Genomic DNA, 21,283 nt, shown 5'->3' with positions numbered 1-21,283 from the left:
ATGCATGAAATCCTGTACACTTATGGCAGTGCTACAACAGCACGTACTGCACATCCAGAGTCATCTCTGTAGGGATGGGTGACGTTACTGGTGTAAATAAGCTTCAGATTTCAGAGCCTTGCCCCCGATTTTTTGGGTTTTGGTTGGTTTGTTTTGGCCTTGGTTGGTTTTAGAGTCCAAACTTGTGGTGTGGGGAGGCCGCTTTGTGTTTTCACTTCCACTTTCCAGCCAGGAGAAGACATGCCAAAATACCACGGGGAAGGATGCTCGGGGTGGTATTTCTGCTTGAGACTGAAAGCAGAAGTGCTGCAGGTCTTGCATAACAGTACGGTTGGGAGTTTTGCAGCCCAGTTTTTCAGGACCTGGGGGAATGTTGTTTTTGGAGAAGCACCTGCACCCCTGCCAATCGCCCATCCCTACGCTCCAGCCAGGCTTGTTGCCCATCCCACACATGGCAGGACCGGCCAGTGCCCCCTCACCGATCCCCGGACACACACACACACACACACACACGCTGCCTCTGCGCCCCCCAGCCCGCGTTTTCCCCCGAGCCTGCGCCAAGCCGAGCGGGTCGGGGAGGCGCTCGGCCCCACGCAGGATCCGGCCCTCGCCCGGTCCTCGAGATCTGAACACGTGAAAGAAAGCCATTGAAAGGGCCAAACCTGATTGGCGGTAGCTGTTGCAGCGAAGGGGACGCTGGTGGCAGGAGTTGTTGCTGCAGACACAGTGGTGGGCGTAGCACCGTGCATCATGGGCACTTTCGGAAGGGAACCATGGAAGCGACATACGGGAGGGTGGAGCGTATATATATATTTTTTTTTGTTTTGTTTTGTATTTTTAATGTAACCATGGCAACATGTGGTGGATTTGGGGGCGTGGCAGGAATCACAGCAACAAGCCATGTGACATCGTCATGAAGGACACATCGGGGCGCAGCATGCAATCACAGTGCAAAGCAAGACAGCGTTGGGAAAAAAAATAAACAAGAGAGAAGGGGAAAAGCCAATTACAATTATAATTAAGGAAAAAACCAAAACATTCTCAACACTTAGTACATTTATAAGCAGAACAATGATGTATTAGACTCCAAGGGCCAAATTTCCAAAGGGGGGAGAGGGCGGGTGTGCTAGCAAAAGCCCACGTCAGCTCGCACCCGTGGGGAGTTAGACACAGCCAGTGCATGTTCCTTTGGGTGGGGACATTTTGGCAAGCGCACCCTCCCACCCACCTGGGGAAAGCTTGTCCCCTTCCCTCCCCACCCCATCCCCGCCAGCAACCAGAGGTACATGATGCACTTTGCAGCGGCCGCCGCAGCCCTTTCACCGGGTTTTCTCGCCTCTCTCTAGCGGGGACGATGTTTCAGCACAGGGCAGAGGTGGAGGCACTGCCAACGAGCAGCTGGCAGCCCGAGTGCTCTCCGTACCAAATTCAGCGTGCTTCCTTTCCACCCTAATTCTAGAGGATTTGGCAAAACTCCCCTCCTGTGAGGTGGGGGGAGGTGGAAAGGGGAGAGGGCCAAGAGGGAAATATATATGAATGCATCTGAACAGCTACAATTTGCAGAAAGAACATCCAAACGCACAACACGACAGCAGGGAGCTGGGCAGTCTCCTGAAGCTGTGCATCCTGCAGAGCACGGTGCTGGAGGGGATGCTCCCTGCAGGGCACACACAGGCATCCCCCAAACCCAGGGGTGGGGAGTTTACAAGGTTGGGGAGCCTGTGGGAAGGCCCAGCCATCCCTGCAAACATGCAGTGGGGAAGCAGAGTTGCCTTCCCCTCCACCCCAGCAGACACTGTGCGTGCCCGTGGGCTGGGCACGCTCCAGCCAAGGGATGTTGGAGCACGTGGGTTGGGGTTTCCTACAGGCAGAGGTGTGTTTGAAGGGCTCAGCTCCCCGTCATGCAAGCGGTGTGTCCTCCCTGTGCTATAGGGATGGGGAGGGTGGAGAGCAGAGTGCTTAGCCATTCCTGCCAAAGCTTTCAGACCTGCTCCCCAAAAGCCTTGCACCCTCCCCAGGGCTCCTGCTCCCACCTCTCTCCCTCTGGCTGAAGCAGGCACACACCTGGATGCTGGTAGTCTTGTATAACCTTGGTTGGAGGATGATAGCTCAGCTTTCACCCACCCTGCTGTGCCCAGAAGCTGTAGACAGGAGGTGAAGGTCCCTCAAAGACCTGCACAGGTTCCCATTAAGACCCAGATGCTGAGCCTGAACGTACTGGACCCCTGCAGCAGCAACGAGCAAGTACTCAGCCCTGCTGCCTCACCACATCCCACGTGCACCAGCAGCAGCACCTCCCTATGGTCCCATGTACCTGCAGAGCTGACACTTCCCTCAAGAGATGAATCTTCAGCCAGTCCCTGGTCTAAGCCCTGATTCTCTCACTGTACAAGCAGTGCCCTGCTGTGTTCCTCCTCAGCACCTTTATTAAACCAGCCTCCTAAGGTGTCCTCATAAGGACAACCAAAAATCCAAACTCTATCCACCTGATGCCTGATACAAAACAATAAACCAACAGGATCCTCCCATTGCTATTTCCTTTTGTTGGATGACTTAAATGGGTTGTAAAGACATTTAAGTGACAAATTTTGATCTCTGCAGCGGAGCTAAACAGGGCTGGGAACACATCACTTTGGATTCTCTTATTAGTCACACAAAACACTGCACTGCACAGAAATTAAAAGGGATACAACCACTTAAGCCTCAAAGAAGACAGCAGATAGACAGTCACACCATTCAGCCACCCAAGTTCTCACTGATGCATACTAACTTGCTGTCTCTTTCAGATTAGGAAAAGTTGAGAAGTTTGTGTAGAAAAACCTACCAACGCTTGCAGTGGGTGTCATGCACAGAACTGACCCTGCACACCATGCATTGAAGCGTGGAAAGATGAACAAAAGGGATATTTCATTAGTGAAGCTTCAGTGTTAGAAATCACTTTAACTAAAAAGCAGGTATTCTCTTTGCAGCATTCAGTATTTAAGCACATGCAAATAGATTCTGTATATTGGTACATAAATAGTTTAAACTCAGTTTTAAGAGTTTTAAGCAAACCAAATTAATTCTTGAATTCTCAGGTAGTAGAGAATATATTTCTTCTCTCACTCTGGTATTAAATTATATGATCTACCCTAGAAATCAGGGTTGGTTGGTTGGTTTTTTGCAACGGGTATGTTGATTTCTTTCTGATCATGTTAGCAGAAAAAAGAATTGCCTTTAGAGGAACACCACACTCATGTTAAAACTGACTTTTCAAAAGCAATTTACTCCTGCAAGCGGGGACCGGGATTCAAAGTCTCTAGTTCAAGCTGAAAGAGGCAGGTTTTTTTCTGGACTTGAAACAATTGCAGTGATGATGCCATTTTCAACAGACACTCTGACTTTCCCACTCATGGCAACCCACGATGCTGATCTCTCAATAACTGAACAGGAAAAACTAAGAAAGGCAATGGCTTGCTTCCCCTCCCCACAGTGTGACCTGCTACGTGCCACTTCTCTGCTTCCCCTTCCAGAACGCTGCAAAGGCCCAGACCAGATCTGCAATCTGATCCATAAAGGAAAATGGGGATGTTTAACGTAAATTCATCAGAGATCTGTTCTCTGACTGGAAATTTGCTGCTCTGCCCAGCATCAACGTCCTCAGACGAGAGCAGGTGCCAGCAAATAGAGCTGTTACGCATCAGCCCTGCGCGTAATTTCATTGCCGTGAGACAGGGCACAACAGCACAGTGAGTGCTGGGTAAAAGCTAATTTATGGTGCTTGCATCAGAAATGCGCGTCCTTACGTGAACTTTGGCAAGCGTGACCTCGAGGAAGAGAAGCGTGTAGCCAGCTGGAGGACTTGGCATTCTCAAAGGTGTCAGTGTTTCCTGAAGAAGCATTTTGCTTGGCACTAACAGAGCTGTGGTAAGGTCAGCTCAGCCCATCCCATCCACGAGCACTTTGCAGAGCACAGGGGGGAGGCTACTACTTGAGTCCCTCCTTCCATCTCTCTGTACAAGACTCCACTTCCCTGGAAGAACATCTTGGCAGCTGCTGAGTTCTGAGTGTCTCCACGTGCTCTCATAACAGAAAGGCCAGACAAGCACAGGATTTAGGTCCCAGCTCTCTGGACCCACGCTCACACCTGAGACAGTTTGGTCTCAGCATAGGACTGTCCCTAAAGCTCTTCCCCTGACCCCAAGGAACAGCAAGGCTAAGATCTAGATCCACTACGTGTTCACCTAGAGGGGCCAGTCCAGAGAAACACTTTGTTTATTTTTATAAATATCATCTGGCAAGTGAATACAGCATTAAACATTAAAAATACTGGGCATTCGTTTTCTTATGATGCTCCGCAATGATAATAATGGTACTAAAAAACAAGCTCTCAACTCTGGAATATTCCTAATTCAGTCACTTGTAACACTACTCTAAGCAGGTTTTGTTTTTCATTTGTCTGCAGTGAATAGAGGTTAATGGGCTAGTCAGCAGTCACATCTGCCACGTCAATATTTTGAGTCCTACATGAATTACTGAACTGTATCTTTCAATTTTACTGGGACCTTAAAGGTACAATAAAAGCTGGGAGTTAAATTGCTTTTAAAAAGCTTAGGCTATCATACTGGTCAAAAGACAAGCAAGAGGGAAATATATGCCTTTAAAGAAGATTATGTAATTTATATTTACTGAAAACAAACTGTTCCCTCTATAAACATCATGGCTGTTGGAATATGTAGGTCACCGAGATAAATGCTTGGAAAGATACCCGCACTTTCAAGTGAGCAGGCATAGAGGTCAACAAGACATTTTAACATGAGTCCATAAGAGTGCTACGCAAGAGTCAAAGAATTAATTTGGGATTAACCAGTTGAACTATAAGAAGGAGAAACAGAAAGTATAAATTCAAGAAACATGCAGATATTTTTTCTTAGTTTGATTGCTTAAAAAACCCAAAAACAAAACAAAAAAGGCTAAGAAGGGATCTTTACAAGTGAAAAGCTCTGAATTGCAGTAGGTGAAGGAAAAAATAAAACCTCAAACAACAAACGTTAACTTTTCATCCATTTTTAACACAAAACTACACACTGATACTCTTTCATTAAGGACTCTTACAAATCTGCTCATTAGCTCAACGCCTAGGTCATAAAAAAAAGACAACTATGATGCTGGGGAAAGCAAAGAGGCACTTACCTGTAGGGATGAACGTAGGCTGTTGCAACTGCATGTTGGCTAGAGCCTGTTGGTAGTGGAAAACGCTTGGGTTAAAGACTGTGGTGGCACCATTGTTTTTTTCAAGTGCTGGCCTCTTTGGTAAAGGTTGAAGTGCACCAGGCGGCAGGGCCTGTGGATAAGGGAGTCATTAAAGACAAGTGGAGTAAAAAAAGGGGCCCAGATGTAGATCAAGCATGCAATAAATAATAGGGGGTCTTGGCTGCAGATCACCTGCAACTGTGTCAACTTAGCGAGACAGGAAAGAGAACAGCAGCTAAGTAACAGTCGAAGTAGAAGGTGAAACCACAACTTCACTAGGTAAGCACTTAGTAAGTGCACCACGAGAAGGTGCAGAGTCCAGACAGAAGTAAGGGAGCTTTTCAGTAGGACTGACTTAGGCACACAGGAAAAAAAAAACAACAAAAAACATGAGGAGAAGGAAGGGAAGAGGTGATCACCTGGAGAGGATACTACAAAGAGCAGTTGCAGGCAACAATAATTAAAAAAAAAAAAAAAAAGAAAAATCAGGTAAGAGAAATACTGTAGATGGCTATTTAAAAACAAGATGACCAGCATAAGCAACAAATGCCTTGGAAAAAATAAAGGGATGCTGCCTCTGCCTGTTTCAACACCTGCTTACATGTACGTGTGTGGAAGCGTGCGCACCGGTGTGTGCAGCTGACCCGTGTCCAGGCGGTAAAGCGGAACCTGTTGCTAATTACACCCATAACGTGACATTCATAGTCAAATGCATTTCCACTTGTTCGTAGCAAGGCTGAGCAACGTGGTCAAGAACAGGTCTGATTCTTCACCGCTCACACCAGCGGCACACATCACCACCAGCAGATTTGGACTTGTGCCCGGTTTCTAGAAGGTGGCCTCCAACAGTTAAATACTGCTGCCTCGTTATTAACAGTGGAAAAAGGCATTGACACGTCTGGTGCTTGAACAAGATTTGGGTGGGCCTTGCTATCAGGCAAATCCTCTCTTTTTATTCTATCACCCTACCAGGCTTCTTCCAGCCCGTCAAACCTGTTTCATGATCAGACTTGGTAAAAAGCATTAACCCAACTCAGGAACTTTTCTCGGTGCATTACTCATCACTCACCCAAGCATGTCTCAACAGCAAAGTAGTATGTCAGGTTCTTAGGAGACAGGAATGTTTCTAATGATTTACAGCTTTTCAGTGTACCCAAGTAAAAACCACTTTTTTTTTTTTTTTCTCCACATTGTGATAGAAAAGGGTCCTTTTTAATTATGCCCTGAAGTCTTTTTGCATCTAACACTCCCATTGACGTCAGTGAGATTTACGCACGTGGAAGTCATGCAGAATCAGGTCATTTCTGCCTAGTTGTGTTAGTCTACACCACGTAGCAAAGCAATGGCTGAAAAACAGGGTTACCACTCCTATTTTGTTTCAATAGGTGACAGTGAAGGGTAGGTAATGGAGAAGATTTAGCTAATGAAGGGTTAAGGCTACAAACACACAGTACTCAAAAGAAAAGAGATTTTAAAGCACTATGAAGGCCAACACACAACAGAATGTAACTGAAAGCTTGCAACAGTTTGTCACCATCTAGAAACAGGTTTCACTTTAAATTCAATTTGCTATAGGAGACTGCTCATCTGAGAAATGTTAAGCAAGATACTTCCAGGCAAAACATTACTCCACCCTACCTCTATTCACATGGTGGCTTTTGGGTGATTTTAATATTAAAAAAAGAAAATTAGAAGACACTGCATTTACAAAACTGCCCTCAGACATGCACACATCCTCTGCTGATGCTAGCAGGCATCCAATGCCAGCATTAGGACTTAATCTTTCCAAATTTCTTCTGGTTAGTACCAAAAGATAGCAGTCAAACAGGGGACAACATTCTCAGACAGACACCAAAATCTTTTCCTTAAGATGCATATTTTAGGATGAAACCTTTTAGGTAAAGATCCAAGAGTTTCCATTTCTAGGGAAGCCCTCACTGATATCCCTGTCAAATAGGACTGTATCTGCACTTTGCCTGTTTAATGACAGCTACATGAATGTTCCTCCAGGCACGGGACAGATTTGCAGCTTGTACAGACCGGAGTAGCTCCACTTACATCAGAGATGTTTTACAGATTTACAGTGGATGAAGAACTTGCTGCTTAAATTCATGGTCCTTACTGTGCACGATTGGAAAACATTCTTTTTCAGATGCTTCCAAAATCTGCCTCAGAAAAAAATTTACTAATTATAGCAAAGCAACTCTGCCAGGCACATAATGGACTTTTGACTCCTTGCTGCTTGGCCAAAAGCTGTCACCACCCCAAAATGCCCATTATCCCGTCATGGCAGTGCCAAAAGCAGAACAGCTGAAGGCTTTCAGACCTCGCCATGATCTCCTGGCTCTTTGCAGGACAATTCCTGACCCAGCGTTGCAGTCAGAGGGAGCGTACAAACACCAGCAGCCACAGGGACGTCAAGGCACAATGGTCTACCCCACCATCACCGCTCCTCCTACCCTGCTACAGACCCTTGGGAGCAAAGGAGAGAAAGGAGCCACACGACAGTCCTATTGCTGCTCCCTGAACAACAGCTGGGTGAAGAAACCCAAAGAAATGCAACATTTCCAGAGCCTTCTAAAGAAACAAGCACACTGCAACCTGTGTCAGCTCCACCATGCGGGCTCTGTGGACACAGACGCCCATCTCGGGCTGCTTCTGGCTTGACACAGCCTTCTGGGTCACCTTTCCCCAGCAGATCGGGGAGCATCTGTACAGGAGCATGCCCTGAAGATGCACTCCTCCTGTTGCCAACCTTTCTAATTTCATATATCAAGGTGCAAGAAGGTCCAAGGGGACAGAAGGATCTGGCTTCATCCTTTCTTCAGCACTTGTGCTGAGGCAAGAGCTCCAAGTTAGGAGCACACTCATTGAAAAGTCTATCAACAAATGCCCAGGAGAGGTGTCTAAAATTGCACATGATGAAACTGGGCCAATACAGCTCCTGTACAGGGATCTGTCATGGACACTGGAGCAAATGTGTCTCACTGGAAATGGGCCAGCATTGCTGCAACAGTCTCAGGACCTGCAGGAATTGTAACAGCTCATGGAGAGAAACTTCTGTCTTGCACCATTATTTTGTTTCTGAAGGAATCCCCCAAACATCTCCTGCAGCACTTACAAAAGGCAACGGGAAATTCCTCCCCACATTTTGACCTTACCGAATTCTGCAGCAAACGCCTCCCTGCTGCAGGACAGGAGCTAGACTAAACCCTTGTAGCAAAGAACTTACTTGGTGGGTTTACCTCATCCTGATGCTTGTCATTTTCCTCTGGACAAGCTCTTACCATGACAGATGAAGCAGGAGCCTTTGACAGTAACTTTTCCCAACTTTTCTTTTTTGCCTGTGTGTTTGTGTGCACACGTGTGTACACAACCTATGCAACATGATCACACCGTATGCGCTGGTGAAAGGGTTAATTCAGTTCAGTATCCATGGGATAGCCCGTACTGATCCCAATAAATAATTCCCACTACAAAAATGCCAAGCAGCCTCCCATTTTTGGTCTGGGAAAGCCACAATCCTGCTGGAACATGAGCATCTGAACAAAGAGGTTTATGCCGCTTCTCTGCATGGCATGGAGACCAATCTTTCAGCATGACTGGCAGATAAAACTCCCTGCATGCCTAAGTCAGAATTTCCCACGTGCTGGTTAACAACTTTCTCTTGTTATTTTTCTCAAGACAAGAATTGGATTAAATCTTTGCAACAAATAACTTAATTGCACTTCAAAGTTCCCCTCAGATCGTTATCTCCTGGGAGCAGATCACACTTTCACCCTTTGCACTTAGCAAAGAGGGGCTGGGTCTGCATGCAGCTTTCAGCTTCAGTCCAGGGCACAACAAACAACAAAGTGATCTCAGAGAGGGCAGGGGTAGTGCACATTCCCTTTTAAGCAGCAGAAGCAATCTGAGCAGTTTCCTCTGAAAATTATACATGCTCTTATCACCACTGTGAATCCTTCACTGGTGCACCTTTCTGGAAGGGTTCAGAGGAGGTGACATATTCCAACAAAGTGGTTGCAAACTTTCAGATGCTTCAGAGCAGGAAGATTCTAAAAAGTAACTTATCTGACGGGGTTTTGTTCAGTGGGGGAGGTCAGGAGGGCAGGGGAGTTAAAGGGCTTTCCCATTCTCTGCCAGACCATGTCTCCTTGGAGAGGTGGCTCTTGGAGACAGCAGGGAGGCACCGTGCAGGTCACTGCCTGTGCCAGCTTTGGGTCTGTGTCTATGCCAGCCCTGAGCACCGAGTAGCCAGCTGTTATGTCATTTACAGTGTAATCCCAGGACAGCTGATTGAAGCTGGTCCTTAGCTGCTACCTAAAACTCTGATAAATTAGCCTCTTGACTACTTAAGAAAAAAAAGAAAAAAAAGAGCAAGTCTTCAGAGTGGAAGGGGAGTGAATCAGCCCATGCTTCTTCTCTCTGGGAATGAGAAGCAACACCAGCTTGAAGATTTCAGGCCCCTTCTGTGGGCACTCGTCCTTTTCACCCCTATAGCTGGGCAACAGGAGCTGTTTTTTTTTTTTTTCGGATGTATTGGATCCCTTGTTATTGGGGGTGAATGGGATGAAGTCGTTGTCTATGGAGCCAGGACTGGCAGCAGACTAGGAGGATGGTTTTTGCCTCACTATGAGTATCACAAGAACATGTAAAACATATTTGAGACTCAGAAAATAATTGAAGGTAGCTTATACAAAGACAGCTTGCAGACAGAAGCTGGTGAGCAGAACCTATCCCTGAGACTGAAGCAGAAGGCAGCCAGAGCAAGGTCCCTTTGCTGACACCATCCCACTGTGGTATGGGAGGAGGAACCAGAGACAGAGCCAGCTGCAGCAGCAGCCATCTCCCCACCTTACCAAACACCTGCTTCAGTTTCCAGCACAGATCTCAGAGGGTGCTGCGTGGCTCTCTCCCTCCAAAATTTGAGCTGTGCCCATTACACAGAACACCCAGAACGCTGGTAGGGCAGTACCAGCGTGATGCTGTCAGGCCAGGCTGTGCCGTTGGGCATACCACGAAAAGGTGCTGGATCTGTCCTGCACCACCCAGTGCCCTGGCGTATCCAGCACACTGCAGACCTAATGAGTTCAATTCTCACCAAAACACCATGTCTCACGACTCCAAAGCCGCTGCTGTTTGGAAAAACACTTCAAAACCCAGAGCTGCCTTCTGACAAGATTATTCCCTGCCTCCAAAACACATCCAGGCTTCAGGAGGCAAAGCTCAGACAGGTAACGGATGGTGTGCGTGGCACAGGACTGGCATGTCTGAACGCATGCTGCAACATTTCTGGCTGGGATGGGCAGTCTCCCCAGGCACTAACACAAAAGACCAAGTGCAGAAGGCTTTCATGCAGACTAAGATGGTTACGTGCAAAGCAAGAAGGTGAAAGGTCCAAGTACCAGGTCAAAGGTTGCCTCGAGCGGTCGCTTCAGTGATCTGACAGCTGGCTGAGTCTTAATTAGCAGGCAGCGAGCACATGATGGCAATGGGCCGGGGAAGGGGGTCAAGCACAGTAACAAAAACAGCAAGCAGAAGTGTGTCAAGAGAGAGCAACATTTTGGGGAGGCGAAGAGAAACAAAAAAAAAAAAAGAAAAAAAGAAAAAAAGAAGCATTATACAATATATTAAAAAGACAAGGCATGCACAACATGGATGGAGTGGCTGAGTAATTACATGGCTCAGTGGCTAGTCAGCTATTTTGCCTCTGTGAGTTTTACAAGTAATGTAATGTCATCACAGGACACGTGCTTTAGAGCATCTTCACTGTGGCTGGCACAACGGGTGAGGAGTGCTCAGGGATCAGCACCTGCAGGTGGGCTTGTGCTGGCATCAGCCCGCATTCTGCAGCTACATGCCATGCAGAGGTCAGCAGGAGCACTTGTGCCAAGGGAAGGACCACCAGTAAAAGAAGGGAGGAGGACTAAGCATGTGCTTAAGTGCCATCCTGAACTGGAGACTGAACCTGACCCAGTTCGTCTGGCTGACTTCAGCCAAGCAGGAGTGAGTAAAGCTACTACTTGTGCCTGTCAAGTAACTGCAGGATTGGGAGCCTCAGAAACATCTTCTGAATTTAGATTTGAAGTCATTCCAAATCTATTTTAGAAGGTACACTCGTTTGTCTGGCATATGTTTTTGATCCAAGAAAACTGGGCACCATTCTTCCCTTTATTAAAGTCTTATTCCTCAACAGGTACAGTAAACACATCAAACCTTGAAAAGTTAATGAATAATGTAAGTTGTTTTGGTAGCAGGGGTGATGCAACAAGCCATCAATAAATATTTTAAAGATTCTAGTTAACAGCATACAAATAAGGTTAATTACATTTTTAAGAGAAGCCAGCAGCATGAATAAAACATGCACTGGCTTTGGTTAAGTAGCAGTGTCCTAGATAATTAGTGAAAAAGTGAAGATTCAATTGTGAAAAACATGAGAGTCATTTCAGAAGGTTCTTCTTCAACAGACCTGGGCTGTTGTTTCAGCAATAATAAAAATAGTAAGAAATCTAATAAATAAACTCTGCAGGACAAATAAATGCTGCAGTATAAATTGGTTCCTCAAATTACATTCCACATAATACTGATGCTACAAGGACAGCAGCTGTTTAATTTCTAGAATCTTCCTAGTTTTGCATTATGTTTCACCAGGAATGAAAAGCAACCCTTTTTTCTGTCTTAAAAAAAAAAAAAAAAAAAGAGGTATTTAGAAGAATTTTAGTAGCCTTACTTTTATAAATCAAAAAGGAGGCAAGGACCTTTTTATTATTAGTTATATATTAAAAAAAAAAAAAAAATCATAGAATGGATGAAGTTGGAGATCACCTACTCCAAAACCCTTCTCAAAGCAGGGTCAGCTAAAGCAGCTTGCTTGGGACTGTGTCCAAGAAGGTTCTGAGTATCTCTAAGGATGGAGTAACCTGTTGCAATGTTTGATCACCCTCACAGTAAATAAGTTTTTTCTTCTGTTTAAATGGAATTTCCTAGATTTGATTTTGTGCCTATTGCCTCCTATCCTTTTGCTGGGCACCAGAGAGAAAAGTCTGCCTCTATCTTCTTTACTTCCCCCATCAGGCATTTATACACACGGGTAAAATCCACCTGAGCCTCTTCTTCCCTCCCCAGGCTGAACATCCCAGCTCTCTCATCTGTGGAATAAGTAGGTGCCATTAAACCAAATTCAACAGAATGGCAAACATTTACTCCAGCTAGGAATTTGATCTGGCAGGTTTCCCTTGACTTGTTTTTAGAATTGTAGGTATTGTAACTTGTAATTCAAATTAAAATGCAGGTGGGACAATCTCTACCAGGTCCAAAGTACCAAACAGGTCAGAAATCATCCTTGGTTCAAGTCTTGTCATTTCGCTAAGCCTTGACGAAGGTGCCAGGTACAAGTCTGTTAAGCTTGAACAACTGATATCTTGTCTGCTTTTAAGTCAGTGGAAAACAGGCCAGGATCTCCCTGCAAAGGATGTATTATGGGATAGGCAGTCTTTGATTTCATGTATACTGAGGAAGCTAAACTGATACCTATGACTTAGCCAGGGGAGGTGCTGCTTCCAGGTGCTTTCGTGGGTTCACATCACCTCATGATGTAATATCAGAAAATCACAGGGCTTGCCACCATGTCCCTAACTGGCGAGATGTACTGCACCACTCGGGCTTCATGCTATGGTGAGCACACAGAAAGGATGAAGAGATGGGATTCATATTGCACATGCTCTCAGCTCTCTAGTCAGCCATTTACAAAGCACGCTGCTTTTCCACAAGTGACACAAATGAAATCGCTTAGCAATGGAAATACAGCTTGATAAGAGCTCTACTTACCATTGCAGCTGCAGCTGTCTGGTTCACCTGGTGTTGAGCTGCCTTGATTTTGGCTTGCAGGTGTGCAGGGGGATGAAAGTACTTGCATTTCTCCCTAGAGCATCGACCTTTGATGTAATCCATGCAAACTGTAACAGTATTTTCATTTGTGTCTATCATTGCAATATCTATAGGGTGAGCATAGCGGCAATCGTTTTCACCACGTGTGCAATTTCCACGCTGGAACTCTCGACAAACCTTAAAAGAAAGTCACATTGTTGAGCAGAACATCAAGTTACTCTTCAATCATTATTTTCACATAATCTATGTGCGTATTCTAAATCCACACTCATCTTAGGTAGCACAGATATCAACAGTCACAGGGGCAGCTGGTGTAACTCACGACTGGTTCAAGGGTATGAAAAAAACCCAGAACATTACCAAGGCCAATTACGAAATGCAAGTGAAGTACAGAATTTGTGCAGGATGGAAAGTGACTCCAGCAAATTAATTCGTTTTGCCAAAACCTTTGGAGCTCAGGATTCCTCTCCTGCCTCTAAAGCTTAAATGTTAATAACTCTGCCATTTGTGTCTCACCTGAATTATGTATTTGTTATGGAGCATACTTTTGGGCAGGTCATTTAATTCTAAATGATGCATGCTGCTGTTATTTGCAACAAGTACCTTTTCTTAAATATGAGAGGAGCCTCCTTCACATAAATAGTTTCGCTGCCCTCCACAGTAAAACTCTGACCCTGGGGTTACATACCACTGCATTTGATTACACAGCAATGTGTTTGTAAGCTGTTACCAAAACTGCTAGCTTTATGAAGATCTTGCAGATCCTCTTAAGTTATGAGTACTGAAGCATCAAAGGCAGAGAAAAAAGTTTCACATAGATCTGCAAGGTTTCCTTGTCTGAGGAACTACAAGAAATTGCTGAGAACTATAGCTGGTGGTGTAGATCACGTACCAGTACCAGTGCACTATCAGACTGTGGGGAAAGGTGAGATGCCATGTGAGAATGGAAGCAATCAGCAAGGCAATATAAAGTACATAACACAAAACAATGTGTTTTGAAATTACACCCTTCTCCACTATTTTCCTATGTTATAATTTACACCTGCAGGGGTCTCTGAATTCAGGTCTTCAGCCCTTATCTCCTGCAGAGCCTCTGCTTAGGTTCTGAAAGACATTCACAACTCCTCCAATACTAAGTCCCAGCATGCCCAGACAACAGAGGTGGGGAGGAGACATCTCTCCAATGCCCTGTACCCAGCATTCCCAACAGTGTAAGGCTTAAAGCTTTCAGTAAAAGTTCAATAAGCCCATCTCAAGACATGGGACTGCCTGTTACTTCCAAAACATCTCCCACTCAACTCGGTGAAATGGCAGACCATCCACTTGCATTTTTTAAGCGTGGTAAATTGCACATGGAAAACAACAATTCCAGCCCTGTGCTAACGCCCACTGAAATCAGGAGTGCTCCCAAATCTCCAGAGCCTTCTAAGGATTTGGGATCAGGCCCTGCATGAGAGTCTGCTCAAGCAGAGAACAGCAGCCCTGTGCTAGGAAAGCTGCAAGTTAAACTCAATGCTGTGCTGCATCGGGTCATTCTAGCAGAGAGATCAACAGCAGGGCCCGTGTGCCCTGTTCAATCCTGTCAGCAATATCGTATCAGACATCTCAATACCTCCAGTTTATCCGTACGCATCAGTTTCTGCCCAGCAGAGCCTCCTGGTACTGTAACAGTAGGATTTCCGGAAACCAGGACAGGAGTATTTGGTAAAAGCTCTGCAGGAACCAAGCCCATCCCAGGAGAAACATGACTCAGGTAGGGACTAAAAGCCATTGTGGGGCTTGTTGCAAGCGATGGAGTCACAGGAAACGTTGTCTGTGTATAGAAAGAGGAAAAACAAAATATTAGTTAAAAAGCTCTGTCTTGGATTACCCGTCAAAGCCTTGCAGCACTTCAGTCCTTTTAGTCAATTTGATTAGCAGCATCAAAATGCTGTGCTCTCCAATCTATTCATTTATTGCCATTTTCTTATGATCCATTCGCTTCTCCTGACTCACAGATTTGTGACTCATCCTGAACACAAGGCATCTTTATTTGCCAGATCAAAGCATATTGATGATCTTTATAGTTTAATGACACAATTCAGGATTTCATGCCAGCAATTAGGGCAGGCCCAAATTAAACAGACTTCTCATTCCCAAATAAATGTCTCAGCTTCTGTATGTCTACACCGCAATGCCGTACAGAGACCTCAAGGTAAGCTGCAGCTTCAGGACCTGGAAGCACAAAACATTTAGCTACGTGGCTGAATTTGCTACCAGCCTGCACTGAGCTCCATGTTACCATGGCTAGCGTGGCTCAGACAGACAAACAGGATCATTTAGAGCCAGGGAAGGCAGCTCTGCTATAGTACTCTTGGAGGTTTAGCATTCTGCTCATCTGGGGTTTGTTTCAGACTGTCAACAGTCTCCAGGGAAAAGCAATTTTGCAGGAGTATCCCAAGCTTATGCTCCACGTGAACGGCAGCAAGAGGACACCAAACTCATTAGTGTTACAAGACACCAGACCTCATAACTTTGGTAGTAGTAGGTGGGTCATGGGCTTGGAAGAGAGCCATGGACAGAGCATACCAGATGAGATGGCCCAGGTGGGCCAGCATGAGGTTCAGGACCCCAGTTATGCTGTGAGGAGCAATGACTCCATGAGGAGACAGAACAACGAGCCATAAAGACCTCAACTGCTTCTGATCCCTAAATGGCATTTGTCAGGCCCTGCAAGCACAGCAGAGCTTCAGTGCTGGTGGCCAGAGCAGCTCCCTGGCCTGAACTGCTCTAGCAGCACTGGTCTGGGAAAGCAGCTACTGTTCTGCCAGGCAGGTGAGATCACACAAAGCTCCTAAGCAGGTGCTCAGTTTAAAGTCTGTGAATAGCCAGGGAGATTGTGAGACTTTAAAGCACCAGATCCCAGAAGCATTTGGGAATAAAACCAATTCTAGCTGATGAAAAATCTACCCTGCCCACCTCAAAGACCGTGCGCTCCTGCTCTTGTAGCAGGGGCTCAAGGAGCCCCCAGGGAAAGGAGCCTGTGACTTGCAACTATTTTTTTTCCCCCCCTCTGTCACCTGCTCCAGTGTGAACTCTGGGTTACAGTTAAAGCTGCTCACATTTGCAGGTGTATGTGAAGCCATCCTCGGTGGCTACAGGCTCTACTTGGCAATAAACACAAGTGTGCTTATAAAATAGCCTGGAGCTTGTTTTGGCCACACACATCATCCCCACCTTGCTTTTATTTTTGTACCTCTAGTCCTGTGGGTTTCTAAAAGAAACGACACATGGACAGTGTGTTTCTTGACAGCATCTTCATTCCAGTACTTTCAGAAGCTAGAAAACACTTGTTGCAGTCTGGAAGAAGCTAGCCCACAGTAACACCAGCCAAGCTGCCCTAACCTATATTTAGCTTAATGATGCCCCTTCCCTAAGGTCAGAGTGACAGCAAGCAGCTCCTGAGCTGATGGGAAAGGGGATGACAGATCACTGCCAGCATACATCCCACCTTCTCCTCCACAATAAGGAGGCATGGCCTCCTGAATCAGCAGTGCTGGGTGCTTGAAGTGTAGCAGAACCAAACAATCCTCTCTGGGACGGATTTCCAATTTTCCTTCTTTTGAGTCTAAGTCAAGTCTGCTTCAGCTGATGGGAGACTTTAACCATTAAACCCAGAGATCCTCCAGTCCACAGCCCTTTATTAAATAATTTTCTTCTCTCTTTTCAATTCTCTGTGGCTCTGAGACATTTTACACCTTTTGCTGCTAGAAAAGCTCTTTAAGGATCTTCAAACGCTGTGACTCCCTGAACACTTTAGTGAGAAGGCAGCATCCAGTAGACTGTTTTCTTTTGTGTGAGCACCAGTAATTACAGTGGTCTCTGCTGAACTTCTGCCACTGTTCGCATTGTAAATGCTATTTTAAGGAGTTTCTCCAGCCCAGCCAGTCTGCAGAAGGTTTTGCTGGGCTCCAACACACATTGTCAGCACTTGTTTTGTGTCCCCATAGTAGCCCAAACCTTGCAGCACATACGGATTGCACAAACGTGTAGGCAAATCTACCCTATGTATTTCCAGCACCCAATACAGCAGGAGTCCTGCGTATCCTGACAGGGCAGGCACGGTGCAGACATTGCTCCAAAATTTCAGGGGATCCTCTCAGGAGACTGAGCGTGTCTGGGCTCAAACACAACCAGGACCCAGCCCAAGCACCTAGCTGGCTTCTAAGATGGAGGGGAGATGTTCCTCCTGCTGCTCAAGCAGAGGATGCCAGGGCATTTGTGCAGCCAGGGAGGAAGGCTGAGGGCTTGCAATGCCTCACACTGAGTGAATTCACCAGAAACCAGCGGGAAGGGGTGTGAAACATTCACAGAGAGATGATATACCAGCCCCTCCCCTAAAGCCACTAAAAACTGGGAGGCAGGTCCTGCTCCCTGAAACACAGTCCCCATCTCCAAGACTGTTTCCTCAAGAGCAATCCCCCTCCTCACTGGGAACGACTGACAAAGCCTAAGGGATCTGAACCCAAGCTGGAGAGAGCAGAGGAAGGATGTCCATGAAGAGCAACTAAGGATCTCCCTGTGATCCTGGAGACCTGCAGAGGAGTGTGCACAGAGGAGCAGGACGGGTTTTTATTACAGCTATTGGTTGTTGATCCATTTCCATGCCCTGGCATCTGCTGCCCCGTTCCCAAGGTTTCACAACCGCTTCTTCTGCCCGTCTGAACCGTGTGCCCAGTGCTGCTGACTGAAAGCGACAGCTCTGCTCCACACCCTGCCCACGGGCAGGGGACTGACACTCATCAGCCACGGAGGCATTTTCAGCAGGTGCAGAGCCACAGAATGAGCAGACCTTGCTCTAGAGTTAAGCTGAGAAGCACTGGGGGTTTTAAAATCTGAAGTGTGCTAAGCGCAGTGAAAACTGCTCCTTTGTAAGCTGGCATCAGGGAGCTCTGTATTTATTGTGGCTGATGAGGGGAAAAGATGGGCTGTGCTCACTGCCAGCCCCAACTGCCTGTCTTGGATTGGGAAATCCAGTCTGGCTCATGCATCAGTACCAGTAATAAAGATGCTGCCAGCCAAACCTCTCCTCCCTTTACGTCTGTGCAGGTCCCCCATGCCAGGCCTGTCCTGAGGGAATTCAGGCTGGTTTCTTCCTTGCAGCCAGAACCCAACTGTAATTTTTACTCCAAACAGCACTGTTCTCCTCAACATGCCTCCTCATCCACCTCTTGTCATTGCACCCAGCCAGGAGACCTGACAGATAAATATTATGACTGTACACTAAAAAAAAATTTTAAAAAAATTTCTCAACTTAGTTTCTGGTGTGCTCTAGGGCAAAACAGCCAGATTGGAAGTATCAACACTTACCCCTGCTGCCTCCCTTAAAGCTCTTGCAAATTCAGGAAATACAGGGGGAGGTTTGCTTGCAAACTACCTTTTATTAACCATAGCACAAGCAGACACTACCAGTAACTCCTGAGCAAAGGGAAACAGGTTACACTGCAGCAGCAGAGGGGTTCAGACAGGTAACAGCTCACAAGACTGGTTTACTGAGTATTAAAATGCTTGTAAGGATTAAAATAAATAAATAAATAAAAAGAAAGAAGCTGCAATGGCTGTTGTGAGAACACATCTCAGGGAGAGGGCTGCCAAGGATTCTGACAGCTCCTCACAGATACTGAGGCACAGAAGCAGTTGGGTTGAAGGTGTGAGCAGAGAGAAGGGACCGTTCCAGGGAGGGGCATTTGTCACCACTGGTGGTGACAGAACCTGGAGCAGCTGATTTTGTTAACAAACTAGAAGCTGCATTCAATTTGCCTAACAGAAATCATGCTAAAGCCAGAGAAGAAACACAGAGCGGGTGTGAAGAGGAAGGCAGAGGAGCGGCTGGTGTTTTGTTGAACACAAGAGCTGTCTCAGTCAGGAAGTGTTGATCCCGAGTTACCTCAGACCCTAAAAAGGGAAAGGCTGAAAACGAAAGACCCAGTATAAATACAGAGGTGTTGATGGCCTGAAGGAGTAGAAACAGGTCACTGCTAAGCAGCTACACACAGGAAGCACACAAAAACCAGCAGTAGCTCTTATTACAGTCTGCTGATAGAAATATAGAAGATAAATATCTTGTACTGACAAGGCTGAAGACCCTGATATTGAAAACATAATTGATGCTGTTCAGAAAAAGCAAAAGCCTACGTTCCCCTCCAATGCAACTGCATGGGGCTGGCTGTAAAACCACCCCTCTAACATGAAGGCTGAGCAAACTGGAGTGAATCCAACCAGCCAAAGCATCCAGCTACCTACCACCACAGATGCCTGTTCCCCAGTGAGATCACAAAGACACACTTCTAGCTCAAAAGATCTCATTTGTGGGCTATCGTGGTGTCAAAGTCAGGTGTTAACGCCCCACAGCACTGTCTCTCAGCAGACACCAGCTCCTGGGTGGGCCAGGGTATGTGTGTTTATTCATTCCTAGAGTGCCTGTGACTAGAGGCTGAGATACAGATCAGGTTTTTGCTGCATGGAACAAATGCATGTGAAAACCACCTGCTGAAATCTGCCCCAGCCCTTGTTCCAAGCATCACTGGTCAAGTGAGTGGGTCACCCTGTCCTTTAACCCCTCCATCAGGGGATGCAGGGATGGGTTAAAGTCTGGGTTGTCTTCAGGGGCATGAGTGACTCAGAGCTGTCAAGACAGTCGCAAGGCTACAAAGACCTTGACAGGAAGAAAAGATGAAGAGCTTGAAAACAAAAAGAGCTCATAGAGGTGAAACAACTTCCCAGGGCTGGAACAAAGGCAGCTGCAGGGCAGGAGGGAGGAGGCAGGTGTGTCAACACTACCACACTCTATCCAACTGCCTGCTCAGACACAGCTAATGGGGCAGCTCCATGCAAGCCACTGCCCTGCTCCACTGGGTCAATTTGCAGCTGGTCCTGAAGCACCTCCATGGCCAGCTCCCAAAGTCTGTCTCACACTGCTGCAAAGGGACAAAGGAGAATGGAGAGAGGGTAGGGATCAGGCCCAGGGTGCAGCACTTATTTTGGCACACACACAGCTCAAAGCAACCATATCTGAGAAACCAGACACAGCATTGACCAAAATGGCTCTCCATATCCATACCAGAGCCCACTTCTATCCACCTCCAACCTGACTTTTACGTAGTCTAACAGAGACAGAGGTGCAAAACCAGCCCAGAGAGCTTCCAGCACAGCTCAACCAAGCCAGCAGTCAAGGTGAATTCAGACTTTCAAAAGTCAAAACTTTACTAGAGTCTTCCTACTTGGCACCTACATGGTCTCTCCAAGGTCTCACCCAGACTGCTCTACCATGCTGAGCAAACATTCTGCTCCATGTCCTTGCCAGACTCGTTTTAAAGTGCTGTACAAAGCAGCCTGTTTAAAACTGCATCACGGGCACCAAACACTCATGTGATTCTCAGCTTTGCACGAACGGTTAGCAGCAACATCAGAGAGCAACCAGAGACTTCAGAAAAATAAGCTCAAGCTAGCAACCATTAATTCACACTAGCAGGCTTCTGTGAGCAGCGTGCAGCAGGCAGCCCACCTGGGACACGGTTCTTCTTCAAGCAGCACCTTCATTAAACAGCCATCATCAGGGTCCTGGCTCTTGGTTCAACAGGAAGATTAGCTCTTGCTGGATGTCAGCAGTGGTGCAAGAAGATCTGATGGTGAATGCTTAGATACAAGCTCACAGACAGTCATATTCAATGCCATTTTAAGAAGCGTGGTGAAAAGCTGCTATGTCAAGTGCTGGGGTTTTTGGTTTTTTGTGGTTTTCTCTCCTTTTTTTTTTTTTTTTTAAAACACAGTAGCTCTTCTGGTGAAAATGCACTTTAAAATGTCCAAGCATTCAGCTATTGTTTGGAGTCATTAAGCACGCTGTTCCAAATCTTGTCTCTGGCAAGCATCCCAGTTAAGCAGGCATCCCGTTGATCAGCTTTCTGATCACATGGGATTTGTTCTGCTGCTGCATCTGATATAATTCTTTTTGCTTTGAAGAATTTCTTGTGTAGCCAGAAGGAGGCCCCACCCTTCTCATTTAGAGACAAAAAAAATATTCTCAAAGCCTGCTTCCACTGGCAGCATCTTCAAGAAATCAAAGGCAGGTGAAAGAGCAATCTCTTGTTTGTCCTGAAATTGGTGTGGAGCAAGTTGGGCAGCAGGA

General features: G+C 46.3%; 1 protein-coding gene across 1 annotated transcript in view; it reads right to left on the bottom strand.

The window, feature by feature from the left end:
• The window catches only part of MBNL3 (muscleblind like splicing regulator 3), a 24,507-nt gene that overhangs the window by 847 nt on the left and 2,377 nt on the right, over nt 1-21,283 (bottom strand). Inside the window, exons 2-6 of the mRNA XM_029087169.1 lie at nt 14,732-14,932; nt 13,060-13,296; nt 5,173-5,323; nt 2,825-2,860; nt 663-757 (exon numbers count right to left, since the gene is read on the bottom strand). Of these exons, the coding sequence (XP_028943002.1) occupies nt 663-757; nt 2,825-2,860; nt 5,173-5,323; nt 13,060-13,296; nt 14,732-14,932 (720 nt within the window). The remainder of the gene's footprint in view (nt 1-662; nt 758-2,824; nt 2,861-5,172; nt 5,324-13,059; nt 13,297-14,731; nt 14,933-21,283) is intronic.

This window comes from Antrostomus carolinensis, unplaced genomic scaffold (genome assembly GCF_000700745.2).
Source record: "Antrostomus carolinensis isolate BGI_N321 unplaced genomic scaffold, ASM70074v2 scaffold9001, whole genome shotgun sequence".
Taxonomy (NCBI): domain Eukaryota; kingdom Metazoa; phylum Chordata; class Aves; order Caprimulgiformes; family Caprimulgidae; genus Antrostomus; species Antrostomus carolinensis.
The sequence above is the reverse complement of the archived record's forward strand: the minus strand, read 5'-3'. Positions and strand labels throughout refer to the sequence as shown.